We start from the raw sequence: 19,796 nt of genomic DNA on the forward strand, positions 1-19,796 counted from the left end.
ATGACATAAGTATTTGATACATCAGAAAAGCAGAACCTAATATTTGGTACAGAAACCTTTGTTTGCAACTACAGAGATCATACGTTTCCTGTAGTTCTTGACCAAGTTTGCACACACTGCAGCAGGGATTTTGGCCCACTCCGCCATACAGACCTTCTCCAGATCCTTCAGGTTTCGGGGCTGTCGCTGGGCAATACGGACTTTCAGCTCCCTCCAAAGATTTTCTATTGGGTTCAGGTCTGGAGACTGGCTAGGCCACTCCAGGACCTTGAGATGCTTCTTACGGAGCCACTCCTTAGTTGCCCTGGCTGTGCGTTTCAGGTCGTTGTCATGCTGGCAGACCCAGCCACGATCCATCGTCATTGCTCTTACTGAGGGAAGGAGGTTGTTGGCCAAGATCTCGCAATACATGGCCACATCCATCCTCCCCTCAATATGGTGCAGTCGTCCTGTCCCCTTTGCAGAAAAGCATCCCCAAAGAATTATGTTTCCACCTCCATGCTTCATGGTTGGGATGGTGTTTTGGGGGTTGTACTCATCCTTCTTCTTCCAAGAAGCTATATTTTTGTCTCATCAGACCACATGACCTTCTCCCATTCCTCCTCTGGATCATCCAGATGGTCATCGGCAAACTTCCGACGGGCCTGGACATGCGCTGGCTGGAGCAGGGGGATCTTGCGTGCGCTGCAGGATTTTAATCCATGATGGCGTAGAGTGTTACTAATGGTTTTCTGTGGGACTGTGGTCCCAGCTCTCTTCAGGTCATTGACCAGGTCCTGCCGTGTAGTTCTGGGCTGATCCCTCACCTTTCTCATGATCATTGATGCCCCACGAGGTGAGATCTTGCATGGAGCCCCAGACCGAGGGTGATTGACCATCATCTTGAACTTCTTCCATTTTCTAATAATTGCGCCAACAGTGGTGGCCTTCTCACCAAGCTGCTTGCCTATTGTCCTGTAGCCCATCCGAGCCTTGTGCAGGTCAACAATTTATCCCTGATGTCCTTACACAGCTCTCTGGTCTTGGCCATTGTGGAGAGGTTGGAGTCTGTTTGATTGAGTGTGTGGACAGGTGTCTTTTATACAGGTAACGATTTCAAACAGGTGCATTTAATACAGGTAATGAGTGGAGAACAGGAGGGCTTCTTAAAGAAAAACTAACAGGTCTGTGAGAGCCGGAATTCTTACTGGTTGGTAGGTGATCAAATACTTATATCATGCAATAAAATGCAAATTAATTACTTAAAAATCATACAATGTGATTTTCTGGATTTTTGTTTTAGATTCCATCTCTCACAGTTGAAGTGTACCTATGATAAAAATTACAGACCTCTACATGCTTTGTAAGTAGGAAAACCTGGAAAATCGGCAGTGTATCAAATACTTGTTCTCCCCACTGGATATACTGTATTCTATAATATTCTACTGTATCTTAGTCTATGCCGCTCTGACATTGCTCATCCATATATTTATATATTCTTAATTCCATTCCTTACTTAGATTTGTGTGTATTGGGTATATGTTGTGAAATTGTTAGATATTACATGTGCTCCTTGACTATGGGCCACACTGCTGACAGGCGGTCTCTCATCAGGGTAACGTGTTCTATTGTGGATCGAAAGGGGCATGGTTGGGTCTCCCAGGTCTCCTTGGCTAAGTCGAAGATTCCTCGCCAGGGTCTGCCATAGAGCAATTCAAACGGAGAGAATCCAGTGGATGCCTGGGGTACTTCTCGCAGGGCAAACATTAAGTGTGGGAGAAGCATGTCCCAGTTTTTCCCGTCTCGGGACACCACTCTTCTCAACATGCTTTTAATCGTTTTGTTCAAGCGTTAACACAACCCGTCTGTTTGAGGGTGGAATATGCTTGTACGTATCTGTTGAACCTGATATAACCGACACAAGTCCTTCATCAACAGGGACATGAACGGGGTTCCTTGATCGGTTAAGATAGTCTTGGGGAGGCCCACACGAGAGAACATCAGGAATAACTCCTTGGCAATTCCCTTTGACGACATGTTACGCAGGGGTATGGCCTCCGGGAACTTGGTAGCGTAATCTATAACCACTAGGATGTACTCGTGTCCTCTGGCGGATTTTGGGAGGGGTCCTACGAGGTCCATAGCTATGCGTTCAAAGGGAGTCTCTATGATGGGGAGAGGAATCAAAGGGTTACGTAGGTGTGGCCGTGGGGCTGTACGTTGACATTGATCACATGTCCTACAATACCTGGCCACATCCCGGGTGACCCGGGGCCAATAGAATCTCTGCATGATTCTGTCAATAGTCTTGTCTCGTGCCAGGTGTCCTCCTAGGATGTGGGAATGGGCAAACTGTAGAACTGTATCCCTGTATGACCTAGGCACCATTAGTAATTCCTGGTTTTCCACCCTTCGTCATACGACCCAGTATAAGAGACCCCGCCTGATTGCATAGTAAGGAAGAGGGGGCTCACCTGATCCATCGACGTTCCTCCCGTCGATCACCTTCACCTTCCTCATGGCCTCCCTTAGGTCTGGGTCTCTATGCTGCGAGGTGCCGAACTGTCCCTTTAATTCCTGGGGCAGGTCGACCTCGGTAGAGGGATGTGGAGGTTGTTCCACAACCCCATCAGGGGTGACCGAGGAGAATCCCTTCCAGGTTCCCTCCTCGGATGGAGCTTCAAATATATCCCTTAGCGCCTGGTTGCTCCTTCCTTCCTGCGTTGTGTATAACCCTTCACATGTGTCTTCATCGGTGGTTTCCTGGAATATCTGTCGTAAACGTTGGTACGCTATTTCTTCCTCTGCTGCAGAGGACGAGGACGCGGCTACGTCTCCTTGTAGGACTACTACCTCGGGCTTGGACTTTCTCTTCTTTCCTGTCCCCCTTCTTCCCATGCATAACGTCATCTGCCGAAGCTCCTTATATAGGGGACAGTCTCTCCCGATCAATAATGGCACCTTCAGCTGGGGCACTTTCCCTGCCCTAACTGTACACCTTCCTTTTGGAGTGAGAATAGGCAGATTCACAGTGGGGTAATAGTGGGTGTCTCTATGGATACAGGATACGGCTACTTTGTCTGGTAGCAGTGTTACGGAGGTCACCATCCGCTCTTCTACTAACGTAACCATACTTCCCGAGTCGAGAATAGCTACCACATCTTGTCCTTCGACTCGCACCGGAATCTCTGAGGCTGGGGCTATCTCTGCTAACCAACAGTGTTGATCCTGCCCCCTCAAAACGGGATGTGTGGGGGTAGGCAGTGATGACTCTGTGACCATGGGCTCATCCTTGCTAGGACATTGTGGGGCATAATGGTCGGGAGACTGACATTTATAACACCGACCCTGCTGTGTGGTGGCTGACTTCTCCCACCTCCAGGGGGGGGCTTGGACGTTTCGGTGGCGGGCGCGCCGGGGTGAGTCGTGGTACGGGATTGGAAGACTCCTTCCATTCCTCCTTGTCACTTTTTAACAACTCCCCTGTAGACCGATATGTTTCCACCGCCTGGGCTATGTCGTCGGCTGACAACGGGTTGGCTTGCCCCACAACCCTTTTAAGTCATTGGGTAATTCTCTCAATATCTTGTCCACTACGAGAGTCTCTATCACATGTCCTACTCCCTTTCCAGGTTCTAGTTTCGTCAGTCGTATTAATGCGAAGATCTGGGCACGGATGGGTTGATCAGCTGTATAGGTCCATTGATGGAACTTTACAGCCCTATCTCTGGCAGTCAGCTGGTACCGGGACAGGATCTCGGTTTTTAGTCGCCCATAGAATCCAGGTCAAAATAGGCTTCCTGAGCCACCCTGGTCAAAAGAGGGGCTAATGCGCTCGCCCATTCTGTGGGCGGCCACTCTTCCAAGGTGGCTGTCCTTTCGAAGGTCATGAGGAAGGCCTCAATATCATCCTCCTTGGAGAGACGAGGTAAGATGGCGTGAGCAGCCGCTCTTGGCTTAACTCTAGGTTCTTCTTGTCGGCTCAGCTGTTGTTGCAGGAGTTCTATGGTTGTCTGCTGTGCCGTGATCAATTGTTGTAGTAGGGTGTTATCCATCGTTCTTGAATGGTTCCTCCGGGTCTACTGGAAGAAACTTGATTTACTCACTTATCCTTGTGTCACTCGTCCACCTAATGGCCGCATTCTCCACCAATGTGAGCGGACCAAGTAATTGGGCGTCACTCTAAAGCGGGAAGGTGGAATAAACGAGTCAGGAGTAGGTTTTCTTGATTGAACACAGTTCTCTATTGAGGGCATTTGGTCAACACAAACACTCCAACATAATCAATGAAAATCTTCCAAGGAAAAAAACATAAATCTTCTTCTCCAGATGAAACAGGAACACAATAGGATTATCTTTAAACTACAACAAGTCACGGGATTGTCACCGTCTCAGTGGTTCTTCCTGGATAGCTCTCTCTCGGTGGCCCTCTTCCAGAGATAGTTCCCCCCCCCCCCCCCCTCTGCTGGTTCCATTCTCTCTCTTATAGGGGAAGGAGAGTATGTCATTAGTACCGTCAGCTGTGCTTAAATGCCTCTGGTTACCTTGTCTCCCATGCCTTGTTGGGCTACTATCCATGAGCCCAGCCTGCCCTCTGGTGGTCCTTCCACATACATGTTAGATATTGCTTCACTGTCAGTACTAGAAGCACAAGCATTTCGCTACACCCGAAATAACATCTGCTAAACACATGTATGTGACCAATAAAATTGTATTTGATTTGACAGAGCCACCTAACCCTCTTCCTGGAGATCTACCATCCTGTGGGTATTCAGTCCAACCCTAACCTAACATACCTGATTCAGCTAGTTGAGGGTCATGTTCCAGGCCCTGACCAAATTGCAGATCATGCATTGCATCAACCAATAGTTGCATAGTACGTAATTTGCATGCCACATCATTGACTGCGCTGTCAGGCATTAGACTGCTATACTGCTATATCATATGAGTGGCATTCCTGCCTGACTACATTGCAGGTGCCTGCCAGATTTCGCAACACTTGGATAGGTGTTTAACATATCAGCTTACCACATCATATGATATAGCAATGTAATGTCCGAGAGCCAGTGACGTGGCGCACAACCATTGGTTGATGCAATGCAACTTCTTCAACATAATCAGGCAGGAACACCACCAATATGTGGTTAGCTGATATGTTCAACACTAGCCTTGTGTGGCCATCCTTCCAAATCTTGTCTCATTGTGTCACGCCCTGACCTTAGATATCTCTGTTTTCTATATATTTTGGTTAGGTCATGGTGTGACTAGGGTGGGTATTCTAGTGTTGTATGTCTAGGGTTTTGTATGTCTAGGGTTGTTGTAGGTCTAGGGGGTTTTGTATTTCTATGTTGACCTGATCTGCTTCCCAATTAGAGACAGCTGTTTATCGTTGTCTCTGATTTGGGATCATATTTAGGCAGCCCTGTTTCCCACTTTCTGGTGTGGGATCTTGTCTATTGGTAGTTGCCTGTCACTATTTTGTATAGCTTCACATTTTGTTTTATTGTTGGTTTATTCTGTGTTCATTCAGTTAATAAAAAGAATGTACGTATACCACGCTGCGCCTTGGTTTGATCCTTATAACGAACAGAAGATCAGACCACAAAAAGACCAAGCAGCGTGGTCAGGAGGAATGGACCTGGGAGGAGATTCTGGATGGAGCAGGACCCTGGACGCAGGCTGGGGAGTATCGCCGTCCTAAGGAAGAGATAGAGGCATCGAAAGCGGAACGGCGATATTACGAGGAGTTGTACCAACGAGAGGCAGCCCCCAAAAAGTTTTGGGGGGGGCACACGGAGTGGTCGGCGGAGCCGGGGGCTGAACCATAGCCAGTCAGTGAGTCAAGTGAGGAGCTCGACGCAAGATTCAGTGATGCGCACGGTGTCTCCAGTTCGCATTCATAGCCCGGTGCGCTCTATTCCAGCTCCCCGCATTGGCCGGGCTAGAATGGGCATCCAGCCAGGAAGGATGGGGCCGGCTCAGCGCTCCTGGTCTACAGTACACCTTCTTGGACCAGCATATCCTGTGCCGGTTCTGTGCACTGTGTCTCCGGTGCGTCTACACAGTCCAGGGCGTCCTGTGTAAACATCCAGCCAGGACGGGTTGTGCCAGCTCTACGCTCCAGACCTCCAGTGCGCCTCCACGGTCCAGTACGTCCTGTGCCCCCTCCCCGCACTAGCCCTGAGGTGCGTGTCATCAGCCCGGTGCCACCTGTACCAGTCCCACGCATTAGACCTCCAGTATGTCTCCACAGTCCAGTAAGTCCTGTGCCTTCTCCTCGCACTCGCTCTGAGGTGCGTGTAATCAGCCCGTACCACCAGTGCCGGCACCACGCATCAGACCTCCAGGGCACCTCCACAATCCAGTACGTCCTGTTCCTGCTCCTCTCACTCGCCCTGGGGTGCGTGTCCCCAGCCCGGTACCAACAGTGCCGGCACAACGCATCCGATCTCCAGTGCGTCTCCACAGTCCAGTACGTCCTGTGCCTCTTCCCTGCAATCGTCCTGAGGTGTGTGTCATCAGTCCGGTGCCACCTGTACCGGTCCCACGCACCAGGCCTCCAGTGCTCCTCCCTTAGTCCAGTACGTCCTGTGCCTGCTCCCCGCACTCGCCCTGAGGTGCATGTCACCAGCCCGGTACCACCAGTGCTGGCACCACGCATCAGGCCTCCAGTCCGCCTCCTCAGTCCAGAGCTTCCGGCGACAGTTTTCTATATACTTTGGTTAGGTCATGGTGTGACTAGGGTGAGTAATCTAGTGTTGTATGTCTACGGTTTTGTATGTCTACGGTTGTTGTAGGTCTAGGGGTTTTTGTATTTCTATGTTGGCCTGATATATTTCCCAATCAGAGACAGTTGTTTATCGTTGTCTCTGATTGGGGATCATATTTAGACAGCCCTGTTTCCCACTTTCTGGTGTGGGATCTTGTCTATGTGTAGTTGCCTGTCAGCACTATTTTGTATAGCTTCACGTTTTGTTATTTTGTTGGTTTATTCGGTGTTCATTCAGTTAATAAAAAGAATGTACGCATACCACGCTGCGCCTTGGTCCGATCCTTATAATGAACGTGACACATTGAATCGTGTTGGAAATCTGGAGAAATCCAGAATAGGATTCTGGGTTTGAATGGGAGTGTAGGTTTATCTTCAAACCCTTATCTAGCACACCTAACTAACTGGTTGATCAGATGAATCACGTTAGCCTCCTGAGTGGTGCAGTGGTCTAAGGCACTGCATCGCAGTGCTAGCTGTGCCACTAGAGATTCTGGCTTTGAGTCCAGGCTCTGTCGCGGCTGACCAGGAGACCCATGGGGCGGTGCACAATTGGCCCAGCGCTGTCCGGGTTAGGGGAGAGTTTGGCTGGCAGGGATGACCTTGTCCCATCCCGCACTAGTGACTCCTGTGGTGGGCAGGGCACAATGCACGTTGACATGGTGCCAGGTGTATGGAGTTTCCTCTGATGCATTGGTGGGCTGGCTTCCGGGTTAAGTGGGCCACGACCGGGAAACCCATGGAGCTGCACACAAATGGCCCAGCGTTGTCCAGGTTAAGAGAGTTTGAGAGGATTTGGCCGGCAGGGATGTTCTTGCACCTGGCTTCCGGGTTAAGCGGGCATTGTGTCAAGAAGCAGTGCGGCTCGGCTGAGTATTTACGGGAATTGCAGCGATGAGACAAGACTGTATCTACCAATTGGATACCACAAAATTGGGGAGAGAAACAGGGTACGCATTTTTTTAAATAAAGATGAATCACGTTACTTACTACTGGCTTTGGAGTGGAAAAACCTACAGGATGGTAGCACTCCAGGAACAGAGGTGGTCAGCCCTCCAATAATGATTTGGGATTTGTAAAAATAAAAATTAATAAAAGTAGAGGCCAATAAATCATCAAATAATCTGAACCAATTATCCTAATCGGTTATGTTAATTATCCAAACATTGTAAGAAACCCATAAATTAAGAAGCAAAAAAGTTCACCTGGAACTAGGGCTAGCAATGTAAATCAAGCTAGCCATCAGCCAGCTGGGCCACGAGTTGCTGGAGGTCGCAGTCAAGCTAGCAAGCAGCCAGCTGGGCCAGGAGTTGCTGGAGCTCGTTCAGAGTTTACTCTTAAAACTGTTTGAAATGTTTTTATTAATTACGGAGCTTTAAATGCAATGCTCACTTATTATTTATTAATGCACGTTACCATTTTGCTTCCTGTGGCGGGCACGAGAGGTCTGGTTGTCGCCCATGCTGTAAATGTGATCTCGTTATGTCATTGTCAATACAGTACATCAACACTGTTAGAATTTCGTAAATTCGAATCTGGTATCAGGATAAATATAACAATGAGTTACCGATTGTATACTATGTATTTTTTATTAGCTAAGTAATAAATGGCAAATGCAACTTTCGTATATACGGGCTCACTGTAATACCACGCAGGGCAGAACAGAGAACTGACAAGATGTATGTAAACAGTGTTCTTATACTGTGATAGACATTGTCCCAACCCGTCTGTTGGCCTATCACAGTAGAGGCTGGGCGTGGTTTAAACTTGCCCAGCCTATCGCAGGCGCTCAGGCGGGTCCCCGCCTCTTGGCGCTTCTTGGAGTCCTCCCTCCGTCGATGTATAGATTCCTACTGTTCTGGTATCACCCCCTAGTTATAACAGTTGCTCAGTTCCTGCTATTGTGTGGTTCAGTATTTTTCCATCTCAGTTAAACCTCGTGATGACCACACCTCCCTATCACAACTTTGTAAGATACAGGAAGTCACATCATGTGCTCAATATTGTTACATACAAACACAAGGACAAAGCATCTCCTGGGCTGATATCTACAGTTTTGCAACATGCAGGTCACACCATGTTACTCAGTTCTTGTCACACACAAACAGGCAAGTAGCAAGCAGTTGTTTAATCTCATAATGATGCTCCAGTGCACAAATGCAGACACCTCACACAACCAACATCAGATAATATTTAATCATATATATATGGTAAGGACTATAATGTAAAATACAGAATCCCAAAACACCACGATATGAAACACTGATTTGAACCTTCTGATCAACTAGTGGAACAGGCGGCGCCCCACTGTCTGATTCATATCGCTTGATTTCGCTTGATATCGCTTGATTTCTTGATTGCTGTTATTGTACAGGGTACACCATTCTACTCATGAGCACGGAAAAAAAACGAGCAGGCTATTTCTGGTTAGGCTACGTTTCAAAGATAATGAAAGTGAAAGGGTGTTGTCTAACATAGGCTAGATAGGTTAACCTACACGACATATTGTTCTGCAGACCCTATACGTTTTCTTCAAGGTAAGACCCCCTAACATTTCTCCAATAGGCCAACATCTAATCCAATATAGCATAATACATTTCTCGGCAGTGTTGTAGTACTCCTTGAGTCCGGTCTTACATTTTTACTTGGCTTTAGTGAGGATTTGTAATTTCTCCCAGAGACCAGCAGAGTAAAAAAGGCTATAGGCTATACTCCGTTCTTGAAACATTTAGGGATTATCCTCTATTGAGACATGGGATTCCAACTTTAGTCATAACATTATTGTCCTTTATTTTCATTGAAAAATATCCTTAAACTTTCTCCCAGTTTCATTGACTTGCTGGCAGGGAAGAGTGGGGGAAATTGTTGGAAAGTTGCATGCTCACTATTAGTAAAGGGGAGACAGGGAAATTGTAACAGTCTTTATATCTGTTGTAGACATGTTTGCGCAGTGGCGAACCTATTGTACCTAGGCCTTCAGTATGTGACAGGCTCGTGATGCTCAAAGGACAGCGACTGTAATAACAGTGCACTCATTCATGTAGGAGAGTTTTGTGAAACACAAAGGGCCGGTGGTGTAGTGGAAGCTATATGCCCTATGCCCACTTTTTCTTCAGTGGGCATTCCCTATACTCACTTCTTAATAATCCCTTCTGTTGTGTATCAAGTGCAGTGGAGGTATACGACATGTTAATTGTGTAGTACAACAGAGAAATCATGCACAAAGTAGCCTACACAATTGCAAAGCATGTGAAATGTATTCACATGCAAGCAGGATACAGCCTAGTTTCAGTGGAATATCATCTGCAGGCAGCAAGAGCGCACAGCTCTCAACTGGTTGTTTTTTTACCCCTATCTACATGCAGGGTTGGGAAGGTTACTTTCTAGATGTAATCCGTTAAAGTTAATAGTTACCTGTCCAAAATTGTAATTAGTAACGTAAATTTTGGATTACCCAAATTCAGTAATCTGATTACATTAATTTACTTTCCTCTTAAGAGGCATTGGAAGAAGACAAACATGTATGTTACCAATTGAACGACATCTATTGCAGGATAAATCAATGTTAAAGTTTACATTGCTGGTCATATATGGATGTTACTTTATGGGTTGGCTTCTTCTAATCCTTCACTTTCTACTACCTATAATAATACGATTAAATTGTATCTTTACATTAAAAACCAAAGTCTATCAGAATTCCAGTCATTCCAGATCTTCAAGAATAGGACTTGGAAATATGGAAGTATAGATTAGCTAAATTGTTGACCCCAAAACAAGGATTTATTAGCCATGTTGGATAATCTCTGTTGTTTATGATTTTTTTTACATTCTTACCCATTTTTCAATTTCATGGTATCCAATTTTTTTTTTAGTAGCTACATCGCTGCAACTCCCATACGGAGAGACAAAGGTTGAAAGTCATGCGTCCTCCAATACACAACCCAAACAAGCCGCACTGTCCTAACCTGGACGACGCTGGGCCATTTGTGTGCCGCTCCATGGGTTTCCCGGTCTCGTCCGTCTGCGACAGAGCCGAGACTCGAACCAGGATCTCTAATGGCGCAGCTAGCACTGCGATGCAGTGCCTTAGACCACCGCACCACTCTAGGCCTGTGAAATGCTTACTTACAAGCCCTTAACCAACAGTGCAGTTCAAGAAAGAGTTAAGAAAATATTTACCAAATAAACGAAAGTAAAAAATTATAAAAAGTAACAAAATAAAATAACAATAATGAGGCTATATACAAGGGGTACCAGTACCGAGTCAATGTGTGGGGGTACAGGTTTGTTGAGGTAAATTGTACATTAGGTAGGGGTGAAGTGACTATGCATAGATAATAAACAGCGAGTAGCAGCAGTCTACAAAACAAATGGATGAGGGGTGTCTCCTTTGGCGTTTTTCCTATTTTGTTGCATTACAATCTTTAATTTAAATAGATTTTTATTTGGATTTCATGTAATGGACAGACTCCAAATTGGTGAAGTGAAATGAAAAAAACAATTGGCGCAAACAATTACCTTCAGAAGTCACATAATTAGTTAAATAAAGTCCACCTGTGTGCAATCTAAGTGTCACATGATCTGTCACATGATCTCAGTATGCATACACCTGTTCTGAAAGCTGTCCACCAAAACTCACGGACCAGGCAAGGAGGGCATTAATCAGAGATACAACAAAAAGACCAAAGATAACCCTGAAGGAGCTGCAAAGCTCCACAGCAGAGATTGGAGTATCTGTCCATAGGACACTCCACAGAGCTGGGCTTAACGGGAAGAGTGGCCAGAAAAAATCCATTGCTTTCAGAGAAAAATAAGAAAACACGTTTGGTGTTCGCCAAAGGGCATGTGGGAGACTCCCCAAACATATGGAAGAAGGTACTCTGGTTAGATGAGACAAAAATGTAGCTTTTTGGCCATCAAGGAAAACGCTATGTCTGGCGCAAACCCAACACCTTTCATCACCCCGAGAACACTACACCGACAGTGAAGCATGGTGGTGACAGCATTAGGCTAAGCGTTTCCCAATCAAAATGTACAACTACATTTCACATTTAGCACACAAAGTAACCGGTGATTTAAAGTTTAAATGCAACTTTGTTTCACACACAAGTTATTTTCGAAGAGATGGCTAACAACTGCGCGTGAGTTGTAATAAAAAATCAAATACAATCACATTTTATTTGTCACATGCGCCGAATACAACAGGTCCACCTTACAGTAGAATGCTTACTTACAAGCCCTTAGCCAACAATGCTTTAAGAAGTTACGGAAAAAAAAGTTTTAAAAGTGTTAAGTAAAAAATAGATAAGTAGAAAGTAAAAGTAACAAATAATTCAACAGTAGCAGTAAAATAACAAGCAAAGCTATATACAGGGGGTACCGGTACAGAGACTGTGCAGGGGCACAGGTAGAGTTAAAGTGACTATGCATAGATTATAAACAGAGAGAAGCAGCAGCGTAAAAAAGGGGTCTGATTAGCCCTTTGATTAGCTGTTCAGGAGTCTTATGGCTTGGGGGGTAGAAGCTGTTAAGAAGCCTTTTGGACCTCGACTTGGCGCTCCGGTACTGCTTGCCGTGCGGTAGCAGAGAGAACAGTCTATGATTTGGGTGGCTGTAGTCTTCAACAATTTGTAGGGCATTCCTCTGCCCCCGCCTGATATAGAGGTCCTGGATGGCAGGAAGCTTGGCCCCAGTGATGTACTGGGCCAGACGCACTACCCTCTGTAGTGCCATGCGGTTGGAGGCCGAGCAGTTGCCATACCAGGCAGTGATGCAACCAGTCAAGATGCTCTCGATGGTGCAGCTGTAGAACCTTTTAAGTATCTGAGGACCCATGCCAAATCTTTTCAGTCTCCTGAGGGGGAATAGGCTTTGTTGTGCCCTCTTCATGACTGTCTTGTCTTAGTGTGCTTGGACCATGATAGTTTGTTGATGATGTTGACACCAAGGAACTTGAGCCCTGTCGATGAGAATGGGGACATGCTCGGTCCTCCTTTTTCTGTTGTCCACAATCATCTCCTTTGTCTTGATCACGTTGATGGAGTGGTTGTTGTCCTGGCACCACGACCTGGTCTCTGACCTCCTCCCTATAGGCTGTCTCATTTTTGTTGGTGATCAGACCTACCACTGCTGTCATTGGCAAACTTGATGATGGTGTTGGAGTCGTGGCTGGCCATTTATTTTATTTTGTTTATTTATTTAACCTTTATTTAACTATGCAAGTCAGTTAAGAACAAATTCTTATTTACAATGACGGCTTAGGAACAGTGGGTTAACTGCCCTGTTACCTTGTCAGCTTGGGATTCAATCTAGCAACCTTTCGGTTACTGGCCTAACGCTCTAACAACTAGGCTACCTGCCGGCCATGCTTGGGGTACAGGAGGGGACTGACCACGCACACTTGAGGGGCCCCCTTGTTGAGGATTAGCGTGGCGGATATGTTGTTCCCTACCCTTACCACCTGGTGACAGCCCGTCAGGAAGTCCAGGATCCAGTTGCAGAGGGAGGTGTTTAGTCCCAGGGTCCTTAGCTTAGTGATGAGCTTTGAGAGCACTATGGTGTTGAACACTGAGCTGTAGTCAAAGAATAGCATTCTCACATAGGTGTTCCTTTTGTCCAGGTGGGAAAGGGAAGTGTGGAGTGCAATAGAGATTGCATAATCTGTGGATCTGTTTGGGCGGTATGCAAATTGGGTTTCTTGGATAATGGTGTTGTGAACCATGACCATCATTTCAAAACACTTCATGGCTACAGACGTGAGTGCTACGGGTCAGTAGTCATTTAGGCAGGTTACCTTAGGGTTCTTGGGCACAGGGACTATGGTGGTCTGCTTGAAACATGTTGGTATTGCAGACTCAGTCAGGGACAGATTCCAATCATATAGCAAATGTTGGTTTTATTAAGTAACATTTTTCAATTTAGTTTCTTCCCATTTCATTGACTAAACAGGAGATTCTAAAACAAACTCTCTCTCTCTCTCTCTCTCTCTCTCTCTCTCTCTCTCTCTCGTCCAGCATGGATAAATTGAGAAAAATAAGGATAGTTCTGACAGAAATCTTGTCAGCGGAAGCCAGTTACATCCTTCAGCATGTACACCAGGAGGACCTGGTGACTCCTCGCGAATACAGGAGCCTGCGCAATGTCAGTAAATTAGATCCAGAAGATTCTATTGTCGGTCTGCTGGATTCACTCCTAATGAAAGGAGGAGATGAGAAATGCACTAGATTCCTGACCCTGTTGCAGGAGCCAGTCATCAGATCAACCTACCCCAAACTGGAAGAAATCAAACACATGTATTATGCACAATATTATGCACTATTAAGCACATTTTTATATAATGTAGCCCTGTTTTTGGTATGTACGATGATTGGGATCTCCTAATTAAAGCATAATAACGTTTGCTAATCTAATCTAATGACAACAGCGACATAGCTCCGGCACCCAGTAGCCCAGCACCCCCAAACGCTGTCCGAACCTCTGCCTCCTCCACAGTCCACACCCGTCGCCCAACCACATCAGGTAGAACCATTTTAAAGCATACATTTCCATTATTTTTGCACAGATCGATTGAATCATGGTGTATGTATTCTCTGAATAAATCCTATCTAATGATCTATCTATTCGCTCGTATTCCTGGTCCAACCCCACCACCATTAGTGGAATTGTAGTTCAAATGTCTGACACCAATATTCTGCGCTTGGAAGCCCCAAGATGGATACACACACCTCTGGCTTCTCATTTTAATTTGTAAAGGGTTACAGATCACGTCATTTCAGACAACCAAAACTATAAATATCATGTAAATGCATCAGATGCTTGATTAAGTTCTATTCAGTACCAGAACAAAGATGCTTGTTAGTTGTCGCATCCCAGTCTGTCAACCTTTTATGTTATGGGCATCTGTCCACCAGAAGAGAATACACAACAAGTAAAGAATAGCCTAATGTAAACTAGAGGACTCAATGTCCCATTTAAAGTGAACCTAATATGCAGAACAGCAACAAAACCTTTGAAGAAAAACCTGCATTTTAAAACTGCTATGAGTGGAATGGAGCTAAATCATAAACCGATATGGCATCTGGGAAAAATGACATGTGTTGTTGTTTTTATTAGGTTCAAAGATTCCAACTACTCCTGTGAAAAAGAATAACCGGAGAAGTACCACTGCGTGTGGAACCATCACAGACGTTTCTGAAGTGAAGATGGGGAAGGCGGGGGGGAAATACTACCAAGCTGTTCTAAACCAAGAGGATGGGCCCATGGTCATTCTCATTTTGGATCTAGAGAAACGAAATATCTTTCTAGGAGCAGAGAAGAGAAGGTAAGTCAAACAAAGTATGCTAAGCTTGATAAGATCTGGTTTATAGTGCAGGTGTAATATTGAGTATCTCTTTGTGTGTTTTTTTTTTCCAGGTCTTCTGTAAAGTTGAAGAGAATCTCATTCGAGAAACTTGGAATTAACAAGTACCAAGAGGGGATAAAGTTCACAAACAAATCCGAATTGACTTACACAAGAGTCAAAAACACTATAAAGATGGAACCCACTGCTGATGAAAAAGAATAAACACTTTTTTTTTAAACTAGAATGAAATTTTAAGGGTGACCTACTGACCAGACCAGAGGCAATTCATTAACTACCTAGCCTACATTATGTAAATACAGTGCCTTCAGAAAGTATTCACATCGCTTAACTTTTTCCACATTTAGTTGTATTACAAGGTAGGATTCAAATTGATTTGTCATTTTTTGTCAGTGACCTACACACAATCCTCTGTAGTGTCAAAGTAGAAGAAAATTTTCGAACTTTTATAAAAAAAAAACATGAAAAATACAACATTAATATATCTTGATTGCATAAATATTCAACCCCCTGAATCAATACATGTTAATAACTTCTGGCAACAATTACAGCTGTGAGTTTCTGGGTAAATCTCTTAAGAGCTTTGCACACCTGGATTATACAATATTTGCACGTTATTCTTATTTGAATTCTTTAAGCTCTGTCAAGTTGGTTGTTGATCGTTGCTAGACAGCCATTTTCATGTCTGCCATAGGTTTTAAGCCAATTTAAGTCAAAACTATAACTAGGCCACTCAGAAACATTCAAGGTCATCTTGGTAAACAACTCCAGTGTATATTTTGCATTGTGTTTTAGGTTAATGTCCTGCTGAAAGGTGAATTTGTCTCTGAGTCTTATGGAAAGCAGATTGAACGAGCTTTTCCTCTAGGATTTTGCCTGTGCTTAGCTCTATTCCGTTTCTTTTTATCCCAAAAAAACCTCCTTAGTCCTTGCCCAATGACAAGCATACCCACAACATGATGCAGCCACCACCATGCTTGAAAATATTAAGACTGGTACTCAATGATGTGTTGTGTTAGATTTGCTGCGAACATAACACTTTATATTTAGGACATAAAGTTAATTTATTTTCCACATTTTTTGCAGTTTTACTTTAGTGCTTTATTGCAAACAGGATGCATGTTTTAGCTTGTACAAAATAAAATATTCTTTCTTCTTTTCACTCTGTAATTTAGGTTATTATTGTGGAGTAACTACAATGTTGTTGATCCATCCTCAGTTTTCGCCTATCACGGTCATTAAACTCTGTAACTGTTTCAAAGTCACCATTGGCCTCATGGTAAAATCCCTGAGTGGTTTCCTTCCTCTCTGGCAACTGAGTTAGGAAGGATGCCTGTATCTTTGTAGTGACTGGGTGTATTGATTCACCATCCAAACTGTAATGAATAACTTTACCATACTCAAAGGTATATTCAATATCTGTCTTTAGGGATATTCAATATCTGTCTTTCACATTTTTACCAATCTACCAATAGGTGCCTTTCTTTGCGAGGCATTGGAAAACCTCCAACTTATTATGTGACTTGTTTACTTCTGAACTTATTTAGGCTTGCCATAACAAATACTTATTGACTCAAGACATTTCAGCTTTTCATTTTTTATTAATTTGCAAAAATGTTGAACATTTTGAGAAAAAAATTATTCCACTTTGACATTATGGGGCATTACGTGTCGACCAATGATACAACATCTCAATTTAATCAATTTTGAAGGCTGTAGCACAACAAAATATAGAAAAAGTCAAGGGGTGTGAATACTTTTTGAAGGCACTGTATATATTTGTGTATTTCAAGTAGCCATTAGAGTTCCACACTTCCCTTAGGGCTTAGAACTCTACAATGATGATACCAATCACCATATCAAACCACTTGCCTAATAATGTGTAGCCCACTGCAGCTCAAAGAAAATTGAGTAGTTACAGGTCAACTGTGTATTAGCATATTGTTTGTGAAATAATTGTAACAACACAGAATAACTATTCCAACACAGTAGTAGCCTACTGTTTTGACAAAATCACTATTGGACTAGTGCTGAATGCTCATAGGCAGTTTTTGAAAATGTAATTTCTTCTCTTTACCACAAGATGGTACCACAAGATGCGTGTTGAAAGTTACATTTAATGGCTGAACCACTTCACCTGCTGTGGACACTGTTCAATATTTGTTTTACTGTAACACCAGTTGGTTCAGCATTCATCTAATTTACCATTCTGAGGTACTATGAGAAGTTCTAAGTTTCTCTTTTTGTTATGGATCCTTTTTTTACGCATTGTATTTTCTCTACGTAATGCACATTTCTGTGAACAACAGACCATAAAGTAATATCTCATCTAAAGAGCTTTGTGGAGTGCATTCTGTATAAAAATTCCTGATCTCCGGAGGTGCAGTATATACAAGCAAAATATATTAGGTTGTTGGTTATTATTGTAAATATTCCATAGTAAATGTTCATCATAGGCTATGTTCATGATACTATAACCTATTAGTAACTGAAGACATCTGAATGTAATTAATGTGTACTTTGCTTGGACAAGACATATGACTCCTTATCATAACACCATCCAAATGATAATAGTGTGGTTGTGGCGATCCTGTTGCCTCGCAGGATGTTGTCATCGTTGGTTGACACAGTGAGCTCACTACTGACTTGTTTGTATTGTGTCAGGTTTTTTCTGGACAGGACAGAGCAGGGCCTAATTAGACTGGCCCAACAAGCACATCCTAGAGATGTCCCTTACTGGGACAGTGGTTAGGACATTTGTCATTGGTGCTGGTGGCCTGGTTTTGAGACCCACTAGCGCAGTCACCATTCTACCACAGTCTTAGCAAAATATGTTAATTTAATTATTTGGCAACAGTTACAACACACCTATCAGATATAATTCAAATCAGTTTCTCATTGAAAGATGGGAATATGAAGGATTTTCCCCTGAGCACGAATTATGACCACATATCCAATACCTACTTAATTATTAATATTATTATTAGTTATTAGTTCTATATAGCTGAGCATCTCAAAGAGAAGTCTATTGTCTTTTTAAAATCTATACCACAGTAGGCCGTCATTGTAAGTGTCACGGCCGTCATGGGAAGAAGTGGACCAAAGCGTACATTTTTCTTTCATTCAAAATGTCGCCAAAAAAACAAACAAGAAACAACAAAAACAACCGTGAAGCTTACAAGGGCTATAGTGCCCCTAACAAAGACATCTACCCACACTGAAAGGAGGGAAAAAGGGCTACCTACAGTGGGGCAAAAAAGTCTTTAGTCAGCCACCAATTGTGCAAGTTCTCCCACTTAAAAAGATGAGAGAGGTCTGTAATTTTCATCATAGGTACACTTCAACTATGACAGACAATGAGAAAAAAAATCCAGAAAATCACATTGTAGGATTTTTAATGAATTTATTAGAAAATTATGGTGGAAAATAAGTATTTGGTCACCTACAAACAAGCAAGATTTCTGGCTCTCACAGACCTGTAACTTCTTCTTTAAGAGGCTCCTCTGTCCTCCACTCGTTACCTGTATTAATGGCACCTGTTTGAACTTGTTATCAGTATAAAAGACACCTGTCCACAACCTCAAACAATCACACTACAAACTCCACTATGGCCAAGACCAAAAAGTTGTCAAAGGACACCAGAAACAAAATTGTAGACCTGCACCAGGCTGGGAAGACTGAATCTGCAATAGGTAAGCAGCTTGGTTTGAAGAAATCATCTGTGGGAGCAATTATTAGGAAATGGAAGACATACAAGGCCATTGATAATCTCCCTCGATCTGGGGCTCCACGCAAGATCTCACCCCGTAGGGTCAAAATGATCACAAGAACGATGAGCAAAAATCCCAGAACCACACGGGGGGACCTAGTGAATGACCTGCAGAGAGCCTACCATCAGTAACACACTACGCCGCCAGGGACTCAAATCCTGCAGTGCCAGACGTGTCCCCCTGCTTAAGCCAGGCCCGTCTGAAGTTTGCTAGAGAGCATTTGGATGATCCAGAAGAAGATTGGGAGAATGTCATATGGTCAGATGAAACCAAAATATAACTTTTTGGTAAAAACTCAACTCGTCGTGTTTGGAGGACAAAGAATGCTGAGTTGCATCCAAAGAACACCATACCTACTGTGAAGCATGGGGGTGGAAACATCATGCTTCGGGGCTGTTTTTCTGCAAAGGGACTAGGACGACTGATCCGTGTAAAGGAAAGAATGAATGGGGCCATGTATCGTGAGATTTTGAGTGAAAACCTCCTTCCATCAGCAAGGGCATTGAAGATTAAACGTGGCTGGGTCTTTCAGCATGACAATGATCCCAAACACACCGCCCGGGCAACGAAGGAGTGGCTTCGTAAGATACATTTCAAGGTCCTGGAGTGGCCTAGCCAGTCACCAGATCTCAACCCCATAGGAAATCTTTGGAGGGAGTTGAATGTCCGTGTTGCCCAGCAACAGCCCCAAAACATCACTGCTCTAGAGGAGATCTGCATGGAGGAATGGGCCAAAATACCAGCAACAGTGTGTGAAAACCTTGTGAAGACTTACAGAAAACGTTTGACCTCTGTCATTGCCAACAAAGGGTATATAACAAAGTATAGAGATAAACTTTTGTTATTGACCAAATACTTATTTTCCACCAATTTTGCTAATAAATTCATAAAAAATCCTACAATGTGATTTTCTGGATTT

At 43.9% G+C, this 19,796-nt stretch overlaps 1 protein-coding gene across 1 annotated transcript; it reads left to right on the forward strand.

The window, feature by feature from the left end:
* The first annotated feature begins 9,064 nt into the window (after window positions 1–9,064).
* LOC109888777 (uncharacterized) lies at window positions 9,065–17,441 on the forward strand. Its single transcript, XM_020479951.2, has 5 exons — window positions 9,065–9,285; window positions 13,762–14,040; window positions 14,172–14,266; window positions 14,861–15,068; window positions 15,161–17,441. The coding sequence occupies exons 2-5, from the start codon at window positions 13,763–13,765 to the stop codon at window positions 15,309–15,311; spliced, it is 732 nt and encodes a 243-aa protein (XP_020335540.1). The 5' UTR covers window positions 9,065–9,285; window position 13,762; the 3' UTR covers window positions 15,312–17,441.
* Window positions 17,442–19,796: the final 2,355 nt, after the last annotated feature.

The sequence above is a fragment of the Oncorhynchus kisutch genome, linkage group LG4 (genome assembly GCF_002021735.2).
Source record: "Oncorhynchus kisutch isolate 150728-3 linkage group LG4, Okis_V2, whole genome shotgun sequence".
Lineage (NCBI taxonomy): Eukaryota > Metazoa > Chordata > Actinopteri > Salmoniformes > Salmonidae > Oncorhynchus > Oncorhynchus kisutch.

Bases quoted from the DNA above. Each gene is read 5' to 3' on its own strand.
- LOC109888777 (XM_020479951.2), top strand. From the start codon at position 13,763: ATGGATAAATTGAGAAAAATAAGGATAGTTCTGACAGAAATCTTGTCA. The intron at 14,041-14,171 runs GTATTATGCACA...TAATGACAACAG, and splicing joins CTGGAAGAAATCAAACACAT to CGACATAGCTCCGGCACCCA. The intron at 15,069-15,160 runs GTAAGTCAAACA...TTTTTTTTCCAG, and splicing joins CTAGGAGCAGAGAAGAGAAG to GTCTTCTGTAAAGTTGAAGA.